The 20,932-nt window shown below is 43.8% G+C and overlaps 2 protein-coding genes and 1 non-coding gene across 4 annotated transcripts; 2 read left to right on the forward strand and 1 right to left on the reverse strand.

The window, feature by feature from the left end:
• Positions 1–4,660: 4,660 nt before the first annotated feature.
• LOC129816117 (centrosomal protein of 97 kDa-like) lies at positions 4,661–14,346 on the reverse strand. 2 transcript variants are annotated; one of them, XM_055870274.1, is made up of 11 exons: positions 13,876–14,346; positions 13,041–13,183; positions 12,166–12,324; positions 11,973–12,074; positions 11,740–11,853; positions 11,484–11,650; positions 10,889–11,053; positions 10,394–10,554; positions 9,583–10,270; positions 6,744–6,819; positions 4,661–6,660 (listed from the first exon to the last, which is right to left on the reverse strand). In XM_055870274.1, exons 1-11 carry the CDS (start codon positions 13,907–13,909, stop codon positions 6,145–6,147), a joined length of 2,325 nt encoding a protein of 774 aa, XP_055726249.1. In that variant the 5' UTR covers positions 13,910–14,346; the 3' UTR covers positions 4,661–6,144. The 2 variants fall into 2 exon arrangements, with proteins under 2 accessions (XP_055726249.1, XP_055726250.1); XM_055870275.1 differs by lacking the exon at positions 13,876–14,346 and having other exon boundaries at positions 13,030–13,110.
• Positions 14,347–14,896: 550 nt separating this feature from the next.
• LOC129816118 (60S ribosomal protein L24) lies at positions 14,897–20,543 on the forward strand. Its single transcript, XM_055870276.1, has 6 exons — positions 14,897–14,982; positions 15,106–15,181; positions 15,648–15,758; positions 16,315–16,451; positions 16,855–16,918; positions 20,417–20,543. Exons 1-6 carry the CDS (start codon positions 14,978–14,980, stop codon positions 20,495–20,497), a joined length of 474 nt encoding a protein of 157 aa, XP_055726251.1. The 5' UTR covers positions 14,897–14,977; the 3' UTR covers positions 20,498–20,543.
• On the forward strand, positions 15,895–16,075 carry LOC129817071 (small nucleolar RNA SNORA23). Its single transcript, XR_008753658.1, has one exon. It is a non-coding gene; the product is annotated as a small nucleolar RNA SNORA23 (small nucleolar RNA).
• Positions 20,544–20,932: the final 389 nt, after the last annotated feature.

Raw genomic sequence — 20,932 nt, forward strand, 5'->3', positions numbered from 1 at the left:
TGATGAAAGTGTACTACTGGCATCAGTCTGATCACAGAGCGGCTGTGGTGAAACGTTTAAACACGCGTACCCCGTATACTTAGCTAACTCTAAACAGGGAAGGTTTGAATCGAATGCTGGCTTCGGCTGGACCCGCTAACAGTGGAGCACTAAATAGAGATGGAATGTGCTTAGCGGTTATGGACACTGCCAGGTCTCAGGTCCGCCTGGGTGCGGGACTCTACACATTCTATGTGGGAGCTCTCCTCCACGCTCCTTGGAGCATTTAGTGGAGATGGCATGTGCCTTACCATTAGCTGAAACTACCAGGCTTCAGGCTTGCCTGAGTGCGGGACACCACACATTGTAGGTGGGGAGGTCTCCTCTACGCTCACTAGACTTGAGGCGGAGACTGAACCCATTGGCCCCGCAGTGATAGGGCATTGCATGGTTCTGGATCATGCCCTACGAAGTGGGGAGAGGTATCTCCAGCTTGTCTGGGAGGGAGGCCTACATCTGATGTGGGTAGTACCATCGACACCCATTGATTTGCTGCGGACCCATAACACGGACGGATGAAGCCTAGGTGGGCACGGATCACTGAATGTCAGCATGATGAAATTCAAAGGAGCATACCCACCTGTTGCGGTCGCACTCAAATCACCCAAGCACATTTGGTGTATGTGCTTGGCTGAGGAGCCAATGGTGCGAGGGTACCATCTGTGGGATTATGACTGAACGCCTCTAAGTCAGAATCCCCCCTAAATGTAACAATACCGTAGCGCTGCAGATCTTTGGTTGTCCCGGGATAGCCTGCCTCTTTTGGCAGGTGAGTAGAGCCGTTCGTGACGGGTTGTCGACAACGAAGTTGTCGTCCCTCTCCTGATGCGCAACGCATGTTTGTGGGGAACCTGGTGACAAATCACTCGTAGACGACCTGATTCTGGGTCAGGGTTTAGTACATAGCAGAGCAGCTCACTCGCTGCGATCTATTGAAAGTCAACCCTTGGTCCAAGCTTTTGTCGGGGACGGGAGACGTCTTCCTCCACCATCCTCCTTCTTTACTTACGGGTTACCAGGTGGACACAGATGGGCCAGAGGCCAGACACAGAGTGTGATAGAGCCCAGGCAGGCGGGTAGAAGGCGTAAAACATTGACATGGGGTTCTGGATAGGTAGGGGGCTAGGTGGTGGCCGCCCATCTGCCCGGGTCGTCCTCTAGTGGGACTGTGTGTCAGGTTTGGACTCACTGTGGAAGTCAAAGGGTCACCAGGTGCACGAGGAAGCCTCCATCAAGGCGGAGGCTCTCAGAGTCCGAGCAGGGGCGGCCGGACACGGGGGCCGTGGAGGTTGGAGTTGGGACTTGAATTATAATTTTTTTATTTAACCTTTTTAACTAGGCAAGTCAGTTAAGAACAAATTCTTATTTACAATGACGGCCTACCCCGGCCAAACCCAGACGGCGCTGGGCCAATTGTGCGCCGCCCAATCACAGCCGGATGTGGTGCAGCCTGGATTCGAACCAGGTACTGCAGTGACGCCTCTTGCACTGAGATGCAGTGTCTTAGACCGATGCGCCCCTCGGGAGCCCCACTCAGAGACTAAAAAAGCGGGCGGGTCACCAGGTGCACAGAGCCTGTTTCAGGTTACTAGGTGCACATGGTTCCTGACAGTGGAAATATAGACATCTTAGTGTGGTAGGTTATGGAGATGGCTGCGCCCTGGCCAGGACGTGGTGATGGGTGATGCGCAGTAAGAGGGGTGTTGACTGGGTAGGGAGAGTAGGTCTGGAGGCCTGTAGTTCCAGGGAGTAAGCTATACACTCTCAGGCACAGGGAGAGGGTAGGCAGGCAGTCAGGGAGTGTAGGCCTAGAGTCAGAGATCATCAGGTCAATGGGGGCCTGCCTAGAGGTCAGGAAGGCCCCAGGGAGAAGGCCCAAGTGAATTGGTGTGTGAGTGACACTGTCCTTCAGGGGAACAGAGCAGGCAATTAATGTAAAATTGTGTGAGATGAAAAAGGACAAACAAAAGGGCATGCCATGTATAAGGCTAGTCAGTGGATATTCTGAAAGTAGTTTGAGGCTTATAGGTCACATGACCAGGGAACTATTGAAATGTAAAACGTTTAAAAATTCATGTAAAACCGCATGAGATGTAAATGGACAAACTAAAGGGTGTGCAATATAGAAGGGTGGTCAGTGGACATTCTGAACCTTGTTTGAGTCCAGTAGGTCACATGACCAAGGAGCTATTGAAATTAGAAAGTTGACAAAATGTATGTAAAAACGTGTGAGATGAAAATGGACAAACCAAGTGGTGTGCAATGTACAAGGGTAGTCAGTCGACATTCTGAACCTTGTTTGAGTCCAGTAGGTCACATGACCAAGGAGCTATTGAAATGAGAAACATTGAAAATTAATATAAAATCACGTGAGATGAAAATGGACAAACTAAAGGTTGTGCTACATATAAGGCTCTCAGTGGATATTGTGACAGCAGTTTGAGGGTTGTAGGTCACATGACCAGCGAGCTATTGAAATTCAAAACAATGAAAAACATAGAAAAATGTATGTAAAGTCACCTGAGATGAAAATGGGCGAACTAAAGGGTGTGCAATATATAAGGCTAGTGACTGGATGTTCTGAAAGTAGTTTGTAGGTCATAAGACTAAAGAGCTATTGAAATTTGAATCTTTATTTTTTTTTCTCGTAAAATCTCATGAGATGCAAATGGACAAACAGAAGGGTGTCCAGTGTGTACACTGAGTGTACATTATGAACCTTGTTTGAGGTGTGTGGGTCACATGATCAAGGCGCTATTGAATTTCAAAAATTTAAATAAATAATTTAAAATAGTGTGAAGTGTAAACCGACAAAAAAAATGTGTGTGAAATGTGTCTATGCCATCAGATTAGCTAGAACCAGTTTGAAAGTTTTAGGAGTAATGGTTAAAGAGCTATTGAAATTTGATTTGTCACTATGTTGACGGCCCCTAACTACTGTTGGTGGACTTAAGGAAAACTAAAGGCAAATATCTTACCTCGGTCACATGTGACCAAATGTTTTCAACATCTGAAGAGGACATCGATGACCTATTAATTGTATTCACTTATGTTACATCTCTCCTCTGTTTACTTACACTCTATTATTCCAACAGCATTTTATTTATTAGTTGGTCCTGACCATTTTCTTAGAGCAAGGACAGCGTTGGGAAAGCGTTCCTCTCTGCTTCAGACACCACTGAGGAGGACATCAGTTATGTTGATATTTAGCTAATTATTTCCCCCAAAAGATCAGTAGCACACATGCCCAAATTCCGTACTTTATCCCATGATGAATGAATGAAAGACGCACACTTGAATTCACTATATGTACCTGTATATTATGTGTTGTTGTCGTGGATGACATTGTAATGACTAGCCGACAATGATTGGTTTGAATTGTTCATTTCTAAGCAGTGATTGGAACAGCTACACAAGCAGCAGCAAGCAAGAGGTGCACACCTGCTTGAACTTGGACTGCAGTTATCCAAAAACTAAAAGCAGAGTTAAAGGCCCAGTGCAGTCAAAAGTACTTTTTTTTCTTTGTTTGGTGTCATATTGTACAATAGCTGATGAAATTAACACTGTAAAAGTGTGGGAAAAATGTAGCAATGTTATTCCTGATAGTTGCTGGTTGAAAATATAATCTATACAGGGCCTTCTAATCAGCAGGTTTGCAAGGGCAGGAGTTGTGGGAAATTGGTTAATAGACCAAAAATAAAGAGTTGCAAACCTCTGCCAACAACAGCTAGTTTTCAGGTCCCCCTCCCACTGGCCTGGGAGGGCATAGACCCACCCACTGGAGAGCCAGGCCCAGCCAATCAGAATGAGATTGCCCCACAAAATGGTTTTATTATAGACGGAAATACTCCTCAGGTTTATCAGCTGTCCGGGTGGCTGGTCTCAAGACGATCCTGCAAGTGAAGAAACCGGATGTGGAGGTCCTGGGCTGGCGTGTTACAGTTGTGTGGCCGGTTGGACGTACTGCCAAATTCTCAAAAATTATGTTTTGAGGTGGCATATGGTAGAGAAATGAACATTAAATTCTCTGGCAACAGCTCTGGTAGACATTCCTCTAGTCGGCATGCCAATTGCACACTCCTTCAAAACTTGACATCTGTGGCATTGTGTTTAGAGTGGCCTTTTATTGTCCCCAGCACAAGGTGCACCTGTGTAATGATGTCTAATCAGCTTCTTGATAATCCATCCACCTGACAGGTGTGGCATATCTTGGCAAAGGACAAATGCTCAATAACAGGGATGTAAACCAATTTGTGCACAAAATATGAGAGACACTTTTTGTGGGAATGGAACATATCTTTACATGTTGCATTTACATTTTTGTTCAGTATACATTGAGATCATTATGGATGCACGCAATATTATTTGTATTTGTTAAATGGCAGCCAAGCATCAATCATCATGTCACCAGAATAAAACTCTATTTATTGGAAAGGAGAATCAAGCTCATCACCTCGCACATTCACCACCCTGTGAAGTTCATAATTTATTTAGTAGCCTAATAAACTGCATGCTTTCCCGAGTTGTAGTGGGAGGGCCAAAAAATATCACGTGACTCCAAGTTTCATGATGCCATTTCTCGCATAATTAATTTACAGACACAAAATGTCAAGCAAACAAGTTGTTTGTAGGCATTTATACAATTTTAAGAGCAATTCATGTTTCCATCAGCCCAGTCGTGACTTTCTTTCATGCGTCAGGTCATCAATGCACACTTTTTTTTTTTTTTTTTGTGCACTAAAATTACTAAAAGTTAACTGAAACACTGACAGCCCTATAAATTATGTATAACGTTACTGACTGCTGGGTTATATTGCAATTGTGGGTTATCGGTGAGAATGCATAATGAACGCCAGAAAGCGAGGGTCTCGTTTTGATATTTATTCATACAGAAAAGTCAGCGAGGAAGGTTTGATGGAGTTTGGGTAATGAAGGTTTAGGGTTTGGTGGTTAAGGGGTTTGGAATGGGCTTTAGGAGGGTTGTGGTCTGTAAAACAGAACAAGAGGGAAAAGGACATAAATGCCATAATGTGATGGATAAATAAATAGGGATAAATACAGATAAGTACTTTAAACCTCATGCTTATGTTAAGTAAAAAATACTTAGTTTTTGGGGGTATCTATACTTTACTATTTATATTTTTTACAACTTTACTTGACTACATTCCTAAAGAAAGTTATGTACTTTTTACTCCATACATTTTCCTTGATACCCAAAAGTACTCGTTATATTTTTAATGCTTAGCAGGACAGGAAAATGGTCTAATGCACACACTTATCAAGAACATCGCCGGTCATCCCTACTGCCTCTGATCTGGCGGACTCACAAAACACATGCTTCGTTTGTAAAGGATGTCTAAGTGTTGGAGCGTGCCCCTGGCTATCCGTAAAGAGAAAATAAAATGTGATCTGGTTTGCTTAATATAAGGAATTTGAAATTGTTTATACTTGTACTTTTGATACTTAAGTATATTTAAAACCAAATACTTGTAAAATTCTACTTGAGTAGAATTTTACTCGGCGACTTTCACTTCAGTCATTTTCTATAGTATCTTTACTTTTACTCTCAAGTATGACAACTGGGTACTTTTTCCACCACTGCCTGAGCATGACAGACAGGGAAGTTGCAGATGACCAAAGTTGGAGGGTAGATGTACTTAATGCGTAAACTTAATGTTGGGGCATGTCATGGATTAACATTTTTAGCACCGGTCTAAATTGCATGTCTGCCGTGTACGTAAAAACTCAGGTGTCGGAAGCTGGGACTGTCGTTCCCACGTCTCCCGAATGTTAATCAAGCATTAGCCTAATTGTCCTTGGACTGACAAATCATGGCAACCAACAAAGCATTATTGAATGCAGGAACAGTCAGGTCTCCAGGCTAGCAGCAGTCCAAGAGATTTAAAGTCAAAATGAGAAAAGTCATCCAGGCTAGATGAATGTATACACATTCGTGAGTCCATATGCCACTCACTATATGGATGTTAGTCAGTAAGTTCTATGAGGCGCTGTTAGAGCCATCAATAACATTCATCAGCACAGATGGACTGAGTTTATGGGCAGTGTCTTAGCCAATCCCAGAAGACTAGGAGCGGGACAGGCACTTCAGATTGGACTTTCCAGTGTGTGTGTTGCTGCTCTGTGTTTGTCTCCTGTGTTCTGAGCGGGGGAGTCAGGCTGTGCTGTTTCGGCAGATGAGGGCGGCTGTGGTGTGCCTGTTCTGTTGCTGGCACCCCCCTCCTCTGCCTCCTCCTCTCGCTGTTGCACGGAGGACAGGTACTGCTCTAGCAGACTGTAGTCCTGACTGTTCCCCCCACCACAAGGAGCCAGGGACCCCCCCACAACCAGCGGCCGCACAGTCTCCAGAGAGTCGCCCGTCCCACAGCTCAGGAAAGTGTCTTCCTGCCCCACCTGCAGTTCATCTGTTGACTGGAACCCCGAGTCTGGGAAGGAGAGGACTGTACAGGCCGAGTTTGCAGTGCTGGAGGCCAGAGGTAGGGGGAGTGGAAGAGCTGGGGGACAAAGCCCGAAGGTCAGGGCTGGAACAAGAGATGACCCGGCCTGAGTCACGCTGGCCAGCTGCCCCTCTACAGAACGCTGCCACTGCTGCATGGACTGAAGCTGCAGAGAGATGGGGAGAAGGAGTGAGAAAGGGTGTGTGTATGTGCATCTACATTTGATGCATGAGCTTGTTTATCACTGACCTGCCTCCATAGAAACCTCACAGCCTCCTCCTGTACCAGTCTCTGCAACCTCTCCTCTTCATGCTGCTGCCTCACTCTGTACACACAAATAACAAAGTATTCTTTGGAAGAATTTGACATATTTGCCTGATATGTGACCTTCAACAGAAAGAGCTAGATACCTTCATCCTTCAGACCTATCTGGCTGTGCCATCAGAAGTGTTGAAAGAGCTAGCTAGTTACAGTTGAAGTCAAAAGTTTACATACACTTAGGTTGGAGTCATTAAAACTCGTTTTTCAACCACTCCACAAATTTCTTGTTAACAAACTATAGCTTTGACAAGTTGGTTAAGACATCTACTTTGTGCATGACACAAGTAATCCTTCCAACAATTGTTTACAGACAGATTATTTCACTGTATCACAATTCCAGCGGGTCAAAAGTTTACATACACTAAGTTGACTGTGCCTTTAAACAGCTTGGAAAATTCCCAAAGAGGATGTCATAGCTTTAGAAGCTTCTGATAGGCTAATTGACATAATTTGAGTCAATTGGAGGTGTACCTGTGGATGTATTGCAAGGCCTACCTTCAAAAGCAGTGCCTCTTTGCTTGACATCATGGTCAAATCTAAAGAAATCAGCCAAGACCTCAGAAAAAAAAATGTTTAAAAAATGTAGTCTGGTTCATCCTTGGGAGCAATTTTCAAACGCCTGAAGGTAGCACGTTCATCTGTACAAACAATAGTACGCAAGTATAAACACCATGGGACCACGCAGCCATCATACCGCTCAGGAAGGAGACGAGTTCTGTCTCCTAGAGATGAACGTACTTTGGTGCGAAAGTGCAAATCAATCCCAGAACAGCAAAGGACCTTGTGAAGATGCTGGAGGAAACAGGTACAAAAGTATCTATATCCAGAGTAAAACGAGTCCTATATCGACATAACCTGAAAGGCCGCTCAGCAAGGAAGAAGCCACTGCTCCAAAACCGCCATAAAAAAGCCAGACTACGGTTTGCAACTGCACATGGGGACAAAGATTGTACTTTTTGGAGAAATGTCCTCTGGTCTGATGAAACAAAAATAGAACTGTTTGGCCATAATGACAATCGTTATGTTTGGAGGCAAAATGGGGAGGCTTACAAGCCGAAGAACACCATCCCAGCCGTGAAGCACGGGGGTGGCAGCATCATGTTGTGAGGGTGCTTTGCTGCAGGAGGGACTGGTGCACTTCACAAAATAGATGGCATCATGAGGGGAAATTATGTAGATATATTGAAGCAACATCTCTAGACAGTCAGGAAGTCAAAACTTGGTCGCAAATGGGTCTTCCAAATGGACAATGACCCCAAGCATACTTCCAAAGTTGTGGCAAAATGGCTTAAGGACAACAAAGTCAAGGTATTGGAGTGGCCATCACAAAGCCCTGACCTCAATCCTATAGAAAATTGGTGGGCAGAACTGAAAAACCATGTGCGAGCAAGGAGGTCTACAAACCTGACTCAGTTTCACCAGCTCTGTCAGGAGGAATGGGCCAAAATGCACCCAACTTGTTGTGGGAAGCTTATGGAAGGCTACCTGAAACATTTGACCCAAGTTTAAAAAAAATTAAGGCAATGCTACCAAATACTAATTGAGTGTATGTAAACTTCTGACCCACTGGGAATGTGATGAAAGAAATAAAATCTGATAAATCATTCTCTCTACTATTATTCTGACATTTCACATTCTTCAAATGAAGTGGTGATCCTAACTGACCTAACACAGGGAATTTTACTAGGATTAAATGTCAGGAATTGTGAAAAACTGAGTTTAAATGTAGTTGGCAAAGGTGTATGTAAACTTCCGACTTCAACTGTATATACATATATACAGTTGAAGTCGGAAGTTTCATTTAAACTTACATACAAATTTATTTTATGTTAACTTCCAACTTCAACTGTACATAAAAAATGTCACTCTGTTGCAGGAGAACAAGGCTTCCAACATTCCAATGGCTATAGCTATATTCTGGAGCATGGCCAAAGACAACGCTTTGTGCACTCCTTACAAAAGGCTAAATGTCTGCTTTTTTTAATGGGAATTGAAGTTTTGTATGGAGATTTTCTTGCCAGTTTCTTATCTAGCTCACCACCAAGTCTATAAACAAATGTGTGACCATGCTTTTTAGGCAACACCATCCAGACATAGCAATGAACCATGCCTTTTAGGCAACACCATCAAGACATAGCAATGAACCATGCCTTTTAGGCAACACCATCCAGACATAGGAATGAACCATGCCTTTTAGGCAACACCATCCATAGTAATGAACCATGCCTTTTAGGCAACACCATCCAGACATAGGAATGAACCATGCACATATGACATTGGTAATACCTCATGCACAATCACAACTTGTCAGGTTGTGTTCAAGCCCAGTGCCAACAGACATGATCCAACTAATTGAGGGCTTGATAACTAGTAGCAGTTTATATTTTATTCTATGAGCTTTGAGATTTGTTTTGTAATTAAAATAAATTTACAAATGTAATACATTATCATTATTCCTAGTGGCCTGATTGAAACTGGTGAAGTCTGCACACTTTGTGGACCAGGACTGGAGAACGGTGTCTACACTCTGATTCTCTACTCTTCTCCTTAAGTGTGCACTCGTACACTGCCCCTCATGAATTTGAAAGGAATGGACTGGTGAGAGGGATATGGTGAAAACTCCCATCAGGCATTTACGCAGCAATCCAATGCTTTTTAATGCATGAGGGGGAGTGAATGAGAGCACCCTTCTGAATGAGAGCACCCTTCTGGAAAAGAGTAGAGAATAGGAACGCAGACCTTGGATTTCTTGGGGTCTGTTCCGTACCTCTCAAACTCTCCAGAAAGGAAGACTATGTGATCCTGCATCCTGCGCAGGCGGATCTCACACCGCACCTCTTTGGCCAGCGGGTGGCAGCGCCGAGTCCACATTCCCCTCCACCATGCCTGGATCCTGACGGCTGCCCTGTCCGCCTCACAGCGGCCCAGCCTATCACATCTCACCACTGCTTTATCTTCCTGCTTAGACCCCGCCCTCACCTCTACAGCATTGCAGTTTGAGTATGCTCCCTGGAACGGAGCACTGTCATTGGTCTGTGATTGGTCATCTCCCATCATAGGTAGACCGGCAGTTGAGGTTAAGGTACAGGTGAGGTGGCTGTCACCTGACACCCTTTCTCTCTCCATCTTTCTCTCCTTCTCCTTCTGGCTCTCACTCCCTCTCCCCAAGGGTGCCTGTTGGGTCTTTTCGGGATGAATGGGGTGTTCGGGCACCAGCGAGTCATGATCAAACGTCTCCGTCTCATCCTCACTGTCAGAGCGGGGGGATTCAGAGGTGACTAGGAGGAAGGTGGACTCTGAGGAGAGCAGGCTGCCGTTGAGTTTGTACTCATCTGTCTGGCTCTGGACATCCTCCGGGTAGAGGCGCTCCTCCACACCCCTGAGGCCAAGGAGAGGAGGTGCGGCCTGGGAGGGGTCGCAGCTTAGCCAGGTGTTCACCTGCACCGTCGCCAGCTCTGAACACATGCACACACAAAGAAGAGAGGAAGAGATTCGATTTACACACCAGACACACACGGATTGATGGGAGTTACAGAATTGAGAGAAACACAAACACAGGTAAAGTTCATGTCCTCTACCTGTCGGTCTGGTTGATGGAGCAGTCACAGGCGTCGTGGCTCTGTCTTTCTCTATTAGAGGCACATGGCGGGGGCTTTGAGTCTCCACATCCAGTTGGGTGGGGCGGGGAGGGCTGGGGAAGCCCCCCTGGGTCTGCTGCAGGAGCTGCCTCTGGTGGAACCTGTATATATACACACACGTCCCCTGGTTAACTAATCTGATACAAAGGAGAGAGTAATTAAACAGTCATTTCAATGATTGTGCAAGCTGTCATCTGCTTCATATTTCTCATCTGGTTAAAAGATACCTTGCGGTACCTTGAAGTTAAATGACCAAAACTAAGCAGAAAAGCCACAGATGGATCCAGTTTAATGTCAAATGGATTCTAACAATGGGTAGGATTTATATTTGGCACTTTTTCCATGTGATCACAGGGAGGAGAACACATCCACTACCTGTGTGATAGTTTGAACAGCTGTTGGCATCACAGTCCAGTTGTGAATGCATTCTCCTACCTCTGCTTGCTGAGGATCTTCTCCAGCTTGGCATCCTCCGCGGTCTCCAGGGCTGGCGTGGAGGTCAAAGGGCACACTGTGGCCAAGTACTGGACCAGCTGCACATGCTGACCTGGCCGGTATGATCGACCTTTGCCCTGGCTGTACAGCCACTCTGCCTTCAACCTGAGATCAGACGTTAGAGACATTAATCACCAGCAATAAGAGTGATCATCACACAACACTTCGATAGTATAACTGGATAATACGACCCAGCAACTTTACAGTCAGAAGTCCATTTCCCTACCAAGGGATTGACATTATGGTTTGAAAGGCTCAGGAGTATTTTTTGATTGCCCAAAGATTATGATCACGTGCATGAAAATTTTAAAGTAAAAAAGTAGCTATTTGCACCTACAAACGGGAGGAACCAGAAAGACCAGACTACTGGAATTCTTTGCATTTTGGTTATTATCTCAGAGCAGGCTCAACTTGCGCAACTGCTCAAGTCACTTCCTCGGGCAATAGGGAAACCCTTAACTCAATCCCTGCCTACCCCCCTTACCATGCCTAGCTGGCATTTGTAACTTCAATGGAGTTCTGGAACTAGTCTCACCCTTCTTTCTGAGACACCACATATCCATCTAGGATCTTGAGATTCAGACACCAGCTCATGATGTACGGCCGGTAGTCGTATCGAGGCAACGAGGGGGTTACCATGACGCAGGGGTTAGTCATAATGGAGAGCTGTTCCAGGTCATGGAGGGGTGCCAGGTAGGAGACCTGAGAGAGAGAGAGAGAGAGAGAGAGAGAGATTGTTGTAAAAGCAGAGCAGGTGAGAGTGCAAAGGAACAAAAAGGAAGGGTCTTTACCTCATTGAGGTCTCTAATTTCATTCTCTGCCAGGGAGAGGATGGACAGATGGATGGGCAAATGAGCGGGAATGGTCTGCAGCGTCGTAATGCTATTTCCATGGAGGAGAAGGGTCTGCAAGAGAAATGGCAGCCAGTCAATCAACACCACAACCAATCACTTAAAACCTATCCTACTTACTGCTCCAGAATTCTATCTGAATCCCCATAACATGAGGCAAGACCTGTTCTCACCTTTAAGGCTAACAGCTTGGTAACATCACCAATGTTGGAGATGTTGTTATCAGACAGGTCCAAGTGTTGGAGAGCCACACAATTGTTGAGCTGCTCAATGACCTGAGAGAAAAGTGGACATCCAGATTGCATGATCAGGAGACAAATGTACACAAATATAGAGGGAGTACCTTGTCCACTTTTTTCACCTCACCTTGATGTTGTTGCCTGCCAAGTTGAGCCACTCCAGGTGTGGCAGGTCTCTCAGCCCTTCAATATAGCCAATACTGTTATTGGGCAGGTTCAGAACTCTCAGCTCGGTCAGACGACACACACCCATCATTCGCACCAGGCGGTTTCCAACAACAGATAACTGCACAGCAAAGAAAACAGGAAAGGGAGAGGCAGGATGAGACAACAAAACAATATAGAGGGAACTAATCCAACCCAATGTGGTACATTGCAAGTTTGCAACAACATATAGAAGTAGTAAATGCCCATTTTACAAATTAGATAAGGAATTCAACCATGTTCAACAGTTAAATTGAACATATTCCATCAAATGTGCCTTGGTGGATATGCAAATTTAGTCACACAATCAATCATGTAACAGTACCCAGTAAGAGGGAGTGTACGAAAGGTTGTGATGTATTTGTAGTTAATCATATCAGTAATGTTAGTTCATCATATCAGAGCTCTAGCTCTGCTCACCGGTGAAGTGTAGCAGAGCATGCTGCGCAATCTTCAGCTCAGAGAAGATCAGCTCGAAAGTTCCAGCCATCCATGTTTTTTCCCACCAGTTAGCTTTCATTGTGTTAGCCAAGACCAGTGTGTGTCCTTGTTGATATTCCACACACACTTTGGTTGAATAAAGTTGACAGACCACTAAGTGCCTTAGCCAATCCATACTACATACACTGTGCAGTGCTGTTCCGTGCCTGTGCATCTTCAGCATTATTAAACCCCCTCAACTGGAATCCTACCTGTCTATCATCTGTGCACTTACCAGCACACAGGAGCGAACACATAAAGTAAAACCTAACCTAAAGAATATACAGTCCACCAAGACCTCACTTACAAAGAGCCTACCTGTTGGAGGCCTTGGCTCCTCTCCAAATGGTCTAGTTTCATGATGTGGTTCCGGTCCAGAATGAGCGTGTGTGTTTCATCAGAGCAGGTGAAACTGGGCTCCAGCTTCTGCAGACCCTGGGCTGACAAGTCCACCACGGGACCTGAAGGGGAAACCGGGAGAACCATAAACATGGGAGTGGATGGATGTATAATCTATTATGCACATGTTGATAGTATCACCATGAACATGAACGATGCATAGAAACAATATCAGCCTCTCAACGGCAACTAGGGAGGCAAGCTTATACATCTACTATGCACATGGACACTGCTTTAAGCATGATACAGACAGGGAGCCAACTGAAACATGCAAGCAGTCTTGGAGAACTTCTGTTGATCACTATTATGCAGTTTATCCATACTGGGTCTACTATAGTCTGAGGGATGATGATTCATTCACATTCACTCTGCTGATTGAGTAGCTGATAAAGCAGTGGGATTGGAGACATGATGGTTGTGAATATCCAGCATGATATTGGGAGTCTTGTTCAGACAATGAAAATATTTTTTCACATATCCAACTGATACTGCTCAACTGAAAACACTAATCAATTAGGCCATTGTGATCTGTTGGCTCTACATTAGTCCTTCAGTCCTGTAAGCATGACTTTGAGATGACCACATTCGCTGGAATGAGGACAGGATTGGTAGCTACAGACAGTAAGTAGCTCCAGCTAGTTAGCTAGCTAACGTAGGATAAAGCCAATCATTTGAAAGAAACGTTATAGCTATGCTCGCTAAATCGTTGACCTACAAAGTCGAACATCACACAAGGGAGCTGTCATGCACTCACCAGTTGTGTCAAATGTTACATCTGATATTCCCATTCTGCGAAGAATATACAATAAGGCACAAAATTCGCTAGCCTGGTTCCCAGCGCACAACTGTCTTGTCAGTCAGTACAACAGAAAAAACGATTAAGAATTTACCGGAATATGTAGTAAAAAAAAAATCCGTTCGCCATAAAGGACCACTATGCTTGGTTTCAAAAAGACTACAAATAGGCTTTACCGCAGCGCGCCACTGTTGTCGATTCTCTGGGGGAAATAGACTTCAATAGATGTACAGCTGATAGCAATTCCAATATGAAAGTACAGAAATCAAGATGCTATTTTCAAAGTGTATACTGATCAAATATCTCTTCAACTTTAAAATACCTTCATTTTGTTCAGTTTTGGATTGTTTCCTTTCTATCAAGGCCATACTTCAAGGGCGAGAGAAACTAACAAATGGCTTTTCTTTTTGTTTTTGATAGTCCAAGATTCTCCACTAACGAAAAGTATGTAATACACTTGATTATAATTCTTGCTAAATATCACATCCATAAAATGAAATTTCTAAGGAAAAAAACATGGTATTAAATATTTTTTTAAGTTAATTACTTTGACACATTAAATTGCATGCTCTGTAAGAATAAAAAGTTACTGAAATCAATTGAAACTCTTAATTAAGCTTTCTCATTTCTTTGAACGTAAAACCCTGTAACGTTATGTGTTTTTGTGTTTATCTGTTTGTGACGTTTTATGTAAAACATTTTTAAGAAGAATGTATAGATTTTTGTAACACATTTGAATTTGTATCCTTCAAAATGTATGGAATTTCAATAAAACAAACAGAAAATAATAATGCAAATAAAAAAATCAAGGCCATACTTGCCGCTTGTGTCAACGCCAATCAGCCGATCGAGTTGCTTATTGGTCAACTACTTTTAATGAACAACATTTATATTTGAAAATCCAAATAATGCTTCTGACTGAAATGTAAGGAGAAAAAAACATGCTGTGTAGAAAAAAATAAGTGGTAAAAAATATATAAATAATGAAGAAATCTTACCTGTAACTTCGTTTCCGTTTCCGACATCTTTCTTTCCGGTTTTGTGTCCCCCCTCAACCATCATGAAGTGAGTTTACGGAATAATATCTATTGCCATCAAAGCTTTAAAATAACCGTTTTAGTACTAAAAATGCGCTATAATACAGAATTACACGTTTATCTTCTAATGGTTCATATTATTCCGCTACAGGGTCGAGCTGTGCAGTTTCAGTGGGTACAAAATATACCCCGGCCATGGTGTCCGATACGCCAGAATAGATGGGAAGGTACGGCACCCTAGGTCTACTCTTTTCCTTCCTCTAATGCCACCTAGTTAAGTTTGTTTTATCATGGTTGATTGCAATAAGCCGTGGCTGACATTCTATTGAAATTGTTACAGTAGAACTGTTCATGTAGTGTTTATTTGGTTCTTGGCCTGGCACTTAGACAGACGCTGCTATGCATTGTATTAATTTTTGTGACGAGTAAAACTACGACCGGAAGTGACTTTTCGTAGTAGGTTGAGTGCATTTTAGGTAACCGTTTTCCTAACGTTAACTTAATTCTCATAACCTTCTACAGTAATTCTCATAACTTACTACGAAAAAGTCACTTCTGGTCGTAGCTGTATACCACCTAGTCAAAACCTTTCTCCACAGCAGTTATAACAATATTACAACTAGACATGGACATGTCAACATGCCAAATAACGGTCAAATATCTCACTCATGTATAGTTTGCGCCCCCACCCAGGTTTTCCAGTTCCTGAATGCTAAGTGTGAGTCTGCCTTCCTGGCCAAGAGGAACCCCAGACAGATCAACTGGACTGTGCTGTACAGGCGCAAGCACAAGAAGGGCCAGTCTGTAAGTACCTCGTGTGCATAATTTCCCCTCAAATGCTGACAAGCAGTGGCTACTGTGAGTGTTTACCTTGTGATTCAGTTATACAACCTAAGTTTTGACAAGGTGTGTTTTGGTGTACCTTTGTTTTTGGCTGCGGGTGGGACGGTGTGCGTGGTTGCCATCTGCGTTATGTGCTGTTGCCAGGCTGTGTCCTACAGCTTGGACGGCAGTGCTCACTCCACATACCTGCGGCCGTAGAACCACTGGAGATCATAGTACTGGCTCTGTGATGTCTCTGACTCCTTACCACTGGCCAGCCTCCATACTCTCCTACAAACCTTATATGTGAGAAAGGGGTTAGGAGTTTGCAGTAATGCAGTACACCTGCGTGGTTGTTACTGTTCCTTTGGCACAAAACTATAGTGTTAATGAGCATTCTTATTGGACTAGTTCAGCTACATGAGTGCTACTTCAAATACAATGTTTTCTCCCTGTGTTGTGCCTGCTAATAACCAAACACTACCAAACTGCCCATACTTGATCCTGAATGTGGCCATGCTGTTTCCTGTCCCAACAGGAAGAGGTGACAAAGAAGCGCACACGCCGTGCCGTGAAGTTCCAGAGGGCCATCACCGGCGCCTCCCTGGCTGAGATCATGGCCAAGAGGAACCAGAAGCCTGAGGTCCGCAAGGCCCAGCGTGAGCAGGCCATCAGGTGAGGACCTCACCAAAACAATGCTTTACCAGAAACTTGGCTTTAGATGTAAAATGTCAATAGCTGGCATATTGGTGCCAAAGAAAGGGAATTGTCTACTGCTGTAGTGAACTGTTGTATAGTGTTTAACAATTTAGTGTTGTCAGAGTTGGCTCTGAAGAACATATAGCTAGCTGTTCACACTGTGACACTGACTTTCCTGTGGTACTGCAGTTATTGTATTTCTAAAATTCAACAGTGAATTGACAGTCTTGGTTTTTTTGCCATGTTAACGCATATGCAATAATGACGTTTTATTACTCTAGTCAGTCGATGTGTTATTTCTGCAGTCTGTGGACTCCTGTCTTGTTGTTTTTTTGGATGTGTGGCATTGGCCTAATTTCTATCATTCTTTTGTCACTAGAGCTGCCAAGGAGGCCAAGAAGGCAAAGCAGACAACCAAGAAACCCTCTGCTGCCGGTGCTAAGGTACGATTAATATAGCCATGTGTGAATCTGATTGGTCAGAAAGTAAAACATTTATGACCTGCGTTTATAAAACGCAGCAATGTTTTAATGTGGAAATCTACATTTTCACACAGATAAAGGTAGACTCACAAAGTAATAATTGTCCGTTTTGGGCTGACTTCAGCAAGCGAGCATGTAGCAACACGCTCCACAGTATCCTTAGCAGTTGTCATTCAGCTATCATTTTGCAGGAGAGTGAAGGGGCCACTCACAATTGCATCCTCTTGGATCGCTCTGCAATATCTTTGGTTTACATTGCTGCTTTTAGTCACCTCAGCCTCTGGCATAAATGTCTCACATGGTTTATTTATGCTTGGAATTTGAATGGCACCAAGTGGTTTATCAAGAGCTGTAAAGAAAAAAACTAGCACTGTGGTAAGGTAATTAGATTCCTATTGGAGAGTCCAAAGGTGTGTTAGTTACATCCCTTTCATATAGACCGAAATCTCGCTATTTTTACCATGCCTGCATTTTTATACCTGTTTTTTTGTCTAAAAGCAATAGGGGGTCGAGAGATATCGGTCAGGTCGAGTTATTTTTGGCAGATATTAGCCTTTCCTAGTGTGTCGGCTCTTAAGTGTCGGCTTTTCCCCTTAATAGCATGTGTACTTTCCTCGTGTGAAACTCCTGCAAGCTGGCGCCACTCATTATTAGTTAGCCTGCTCTCGAGGAACCTCTGAGCTCCTTGCTAGCTTGCTGCATATAAATGTAGCACACTAATAATGCCACACGGAATGTAGAAATTAATTTACTGTTACTGCAAAACAATGTCCGTACGTACAGGCTGCAGGGCTTTATAAGGCAACATACTGGTAGCTTGCTAGCTAAACACCATTCATAGAGCTAGCTGTGAAGATAACGTCAGGTCACTACCCTAGAACTTTATTTGTGATAGCTAATATGCAATCAATAATGCAAAATATGCTCATTTCAAAGATGATTGTCACCAAATGTTGTCTTACCATTACCATAATGCCTGGTAACTTGACACAAGTGGCTTCGAGAGACAGTGGACATTTTTTATTTAAAAAATGGGCTATTTCTATAAAAATGTTGATCAGTAAGTCTCATGGTCCCAAAGGGAAACATATTTTGTCATCTGTAGTCCCATAAACTAATGAAATCAGTCAAAAATTTGCTCAGTAACTCAATGCATTCACAAAGTCCTATTGAGTATGAATTCACCTGTATTGTGAGTTGGTCTATGCCAAAATTATTACTGTTTATTAAAAGTCAAATTGATTGTATGGTTGTGTAATTGATTTAATGCATACATAGCGGTTTTGGAAAATGTCTCGTTAAAATGTAATTATATTTATTATCAGCATACAATAGCCTCCTTGACCCCCAACATCGACATTAGCACTTAAAAACCCATGTCATTGTCTAGTAGGGAGTAAAAAACAAGGTACATTAAAAGCCACCTAGAGACCTAATGATTCCTGCATTTTCAGACCCTGTAACCAAAATAGTTTAGTTTATTTGGATCCCCATTAGCTGTTGCATAAGCAGCATCTACATTAAAGCAAAACATAATAGACTACAAAAGAAAAAAATTAAATAAACAATTACATAATATTAAAATCCAAAACCAACTACACTGCTCAAAAATAAAGGGAACACTTAAACAACACAATGTAACTCCAAGTCAATCAGACTTCTGTGAAATCAAACTGTCCACTTAGGAAGCAACACTGATTGACAATAAATTTCACATGCTGTTGTGCAAATGGAATAGACAACAGGTGGAAATTATAGGCAATTAGCAAGACACCCCCAATAAAGGAGTGGTTCTGCAGGTGGTGACCACAGACCACTTCTCAGTTACTATGCTTCCTGGCTGATGTTTTGGTCACTTTTGAATGCTGGCGGTGCTTTCACTCTAGTGGTAGCATGAGACGGAGTCTACAACCCACACAAGTGGCTCAGGTAGTGCAGCTCATCCAGGATGGCACATCAATGCGAGCTGTGGCAAGAAGGTTTGCTGTGCCTGTCAGCGTAGTGTCCAGAGCATGGAGGCGCTACCAGGAGACAGGCCAGTACATCTGGAGACGTGGGGGAGGCCGTAGGAGGGCAACAACCCAGCAGCAGGACCGCTACCTCCGCCTTTGTGCAAGGAGGAGCAGGAGGAGCACTGCCAGAGCCCTGCAAAATTACCTCCAGCAGGCCACAAATGTGCATGTGTCTGCTCAAACGGACATAAACAGACTCCATGAGGGTGGTATGAGGGCCCGACGTTCACAGGTGGGGGTTGTGCTTACAGCCCAACACCGTGCAGGACGTTTGGCATTTGCCAGAGAACACCAAGATTGGCAAATTTCGCCACTGGCGCCCTGTGCTCTTCACAGATGAAAGCAGGTTCACACTGAGCACATGTGACAGAGTCTGGAGACGCCGTGGAGAACGTTCTGCTGCCTGCAACATCCTCCAGCATGACCGGTTTGGCGGTGGGTGAGTCATGGTGTGGGGGGGGGCATTTCTTTGGGGGGCCGCACAGCCCTCCATGTGCTCGCCAGAGGTAGCCTGACTGCCATTAGGTACCGAGATGAGATCCTCAGACCCCTTGTGAGACCATATGCTGGTGCGGTTGGCCCTGGGTTCCTCCTAATGCAAGACAATGCTAGACCTCATTTGGCTGGAGTGTGTCAGCAGTTCCTGCAAGAGGAAGGCATTGATGCTATTGACTGGCCCGCCGGTTCCCCAGACCTGAATCCAATTGAGCACATCTGGGACATCATGTCTCGCTCCATCCACCAACGCCACGTTGCACCACAGACTGTCCAGGAGTTGGCGGATGCTTTAGTCCAGGTCTGGGAGGAGATCCCTCAGCCTCATCAGGAGCATGCCCAGGCGTAGGGAGGTCATACAGGCACGTGGAGGCCACACACACTACTGAGCCTCATTTTGACTTGTTTTAAGGACATTACATCAAAGTTGGATCAGCCTGTAGTGTGGTTTTCCACTTTAATTTTGAGTGTGACTCCAAATCCAGACCTCCATGGGTTGATAAATTTGATTTCCATTGATAATTTTTGTGTGATTTTGTTGTCAGCACGTTCAACTATGTAAAGAAAAAAGTATTTAATAAGAATATTTCATTCATTCAGATCTAGGATGTGTTATTTTAGTGTTCCCTTTATTTTTTTGAGCAGTGTATATAATACCTGTAACCAAATTACAGATATCGGGTCTAAATGTTTCTGCTTTTTCAGATAAATTCGTTGACACTTCCATTGTTTAATAAATTTGAAGTGCAAATAGCCCGCACGGTTTAACACCACCCCTCCCAATTTGCCAGTAACCCACTATATATAAAAAAGGGTGTACCTGCAAAAAGTGATAAAGGGGCTGTTTGAAAGGGGGTCATCAACATTACCTTATAGTTTTTACAGATAATAAATATACCACATCTGTTTTAAAAGGGTTATTGTCTAATCTGTACTTTGTCTCCCTCTGTAGGCCCCTGCCAAGGCTGCACCCAAACCCAAGGTGGCAAAGCAAATGAAGGTCAATGCGCCTCGCGTTGGTGGCAAACGCTAAAGCTTTTGGCTTTGTTGATTGTGAATAAACATTCTTAGTAATCAAAGGTGTTTGGTGTTTGTCATTGCTTTTGTTTTCTGGATTTGTGTAATTGACAATTGTCTGACCTGATTTGGTCATGCACCCTGAACTGTCCTTCCTTACTTGTGGTCAACAGTCTGGTTAGTTGGTCATAGGACTCCAATCTTTCACCTGGTACAACCAGAAGATGTGCCTCCCCTTGGATTCTGGTTTCTTCCTCCTTGGGATTTTCCCCTTGCCACTGCTTCTACTTGCTCTTTAAGGGTCTAGGATGGGTTACTGTAAAGCATTCAGTGACTTGAATAAAAATGTAGTGTGTGTATACGAAGGTGGACCAATCAATGGGGACTACATAAAGACCATGTCAAACCAGTAATTTATTCAGAGGCATGGCCATTTCTGTTTGTTCCACCC

Source organism: Salvelinus fontinalis, chromosome 19, assembly GCF_029448725.1.
Source record: "Salvelinus fontinalis isolate EN_2023a chromosome 19, ASM2944872v1, whole genome shotgun sequence".
Taxonomy (NCBI): Eukaryota; Metazoa; Chordata; class Actinopteri; order Salmoniformes; family Salmonidae; genus Salvelinus; species Salvelinus fontinalis.

Excerpts from the sequence above, each read along its gene's own strand:
- LOC129816117 (XM_055870274.1), bottom strand. The coding sequence starts at position 13,909 with ATGGGAATATCAGATGTAACATTTGACACAACTG. Across the intron at positions 10,555-10,888 it reads AAGATCCTCAGCAAGCAGAG|GTTCCACCAGAGGCAGCTCC; the intron begins GTAGGAGAATGC and ends GTATATATACAG. Across the intron at positions 10,271-10,393 it reads TCCATCAACCAGACCGACAG|AGCTGGCGACGGTGCAGGTG; the intron begins GTAGAGGACATG and ends GCATGTGTTCAG.
- LOC129816118 (XM_055870276.1), top strand. Across the intron at positions 15,182-15,647 it reads ACGCCAGAATAGATGGGAAG|GTTTTCCAGTTCCTGAATGC; the intron begins GTACGGCACCCT and ends GCCCCCACCCAG. Across the intron at positions 16,919-20,416 it reads CCTCTGCTGCCGGTGCTAAG|GCCCCTGCCAAGGCTGCACC; the intron begins GTACGATTAATA and ends CTCCCTCTGTAG.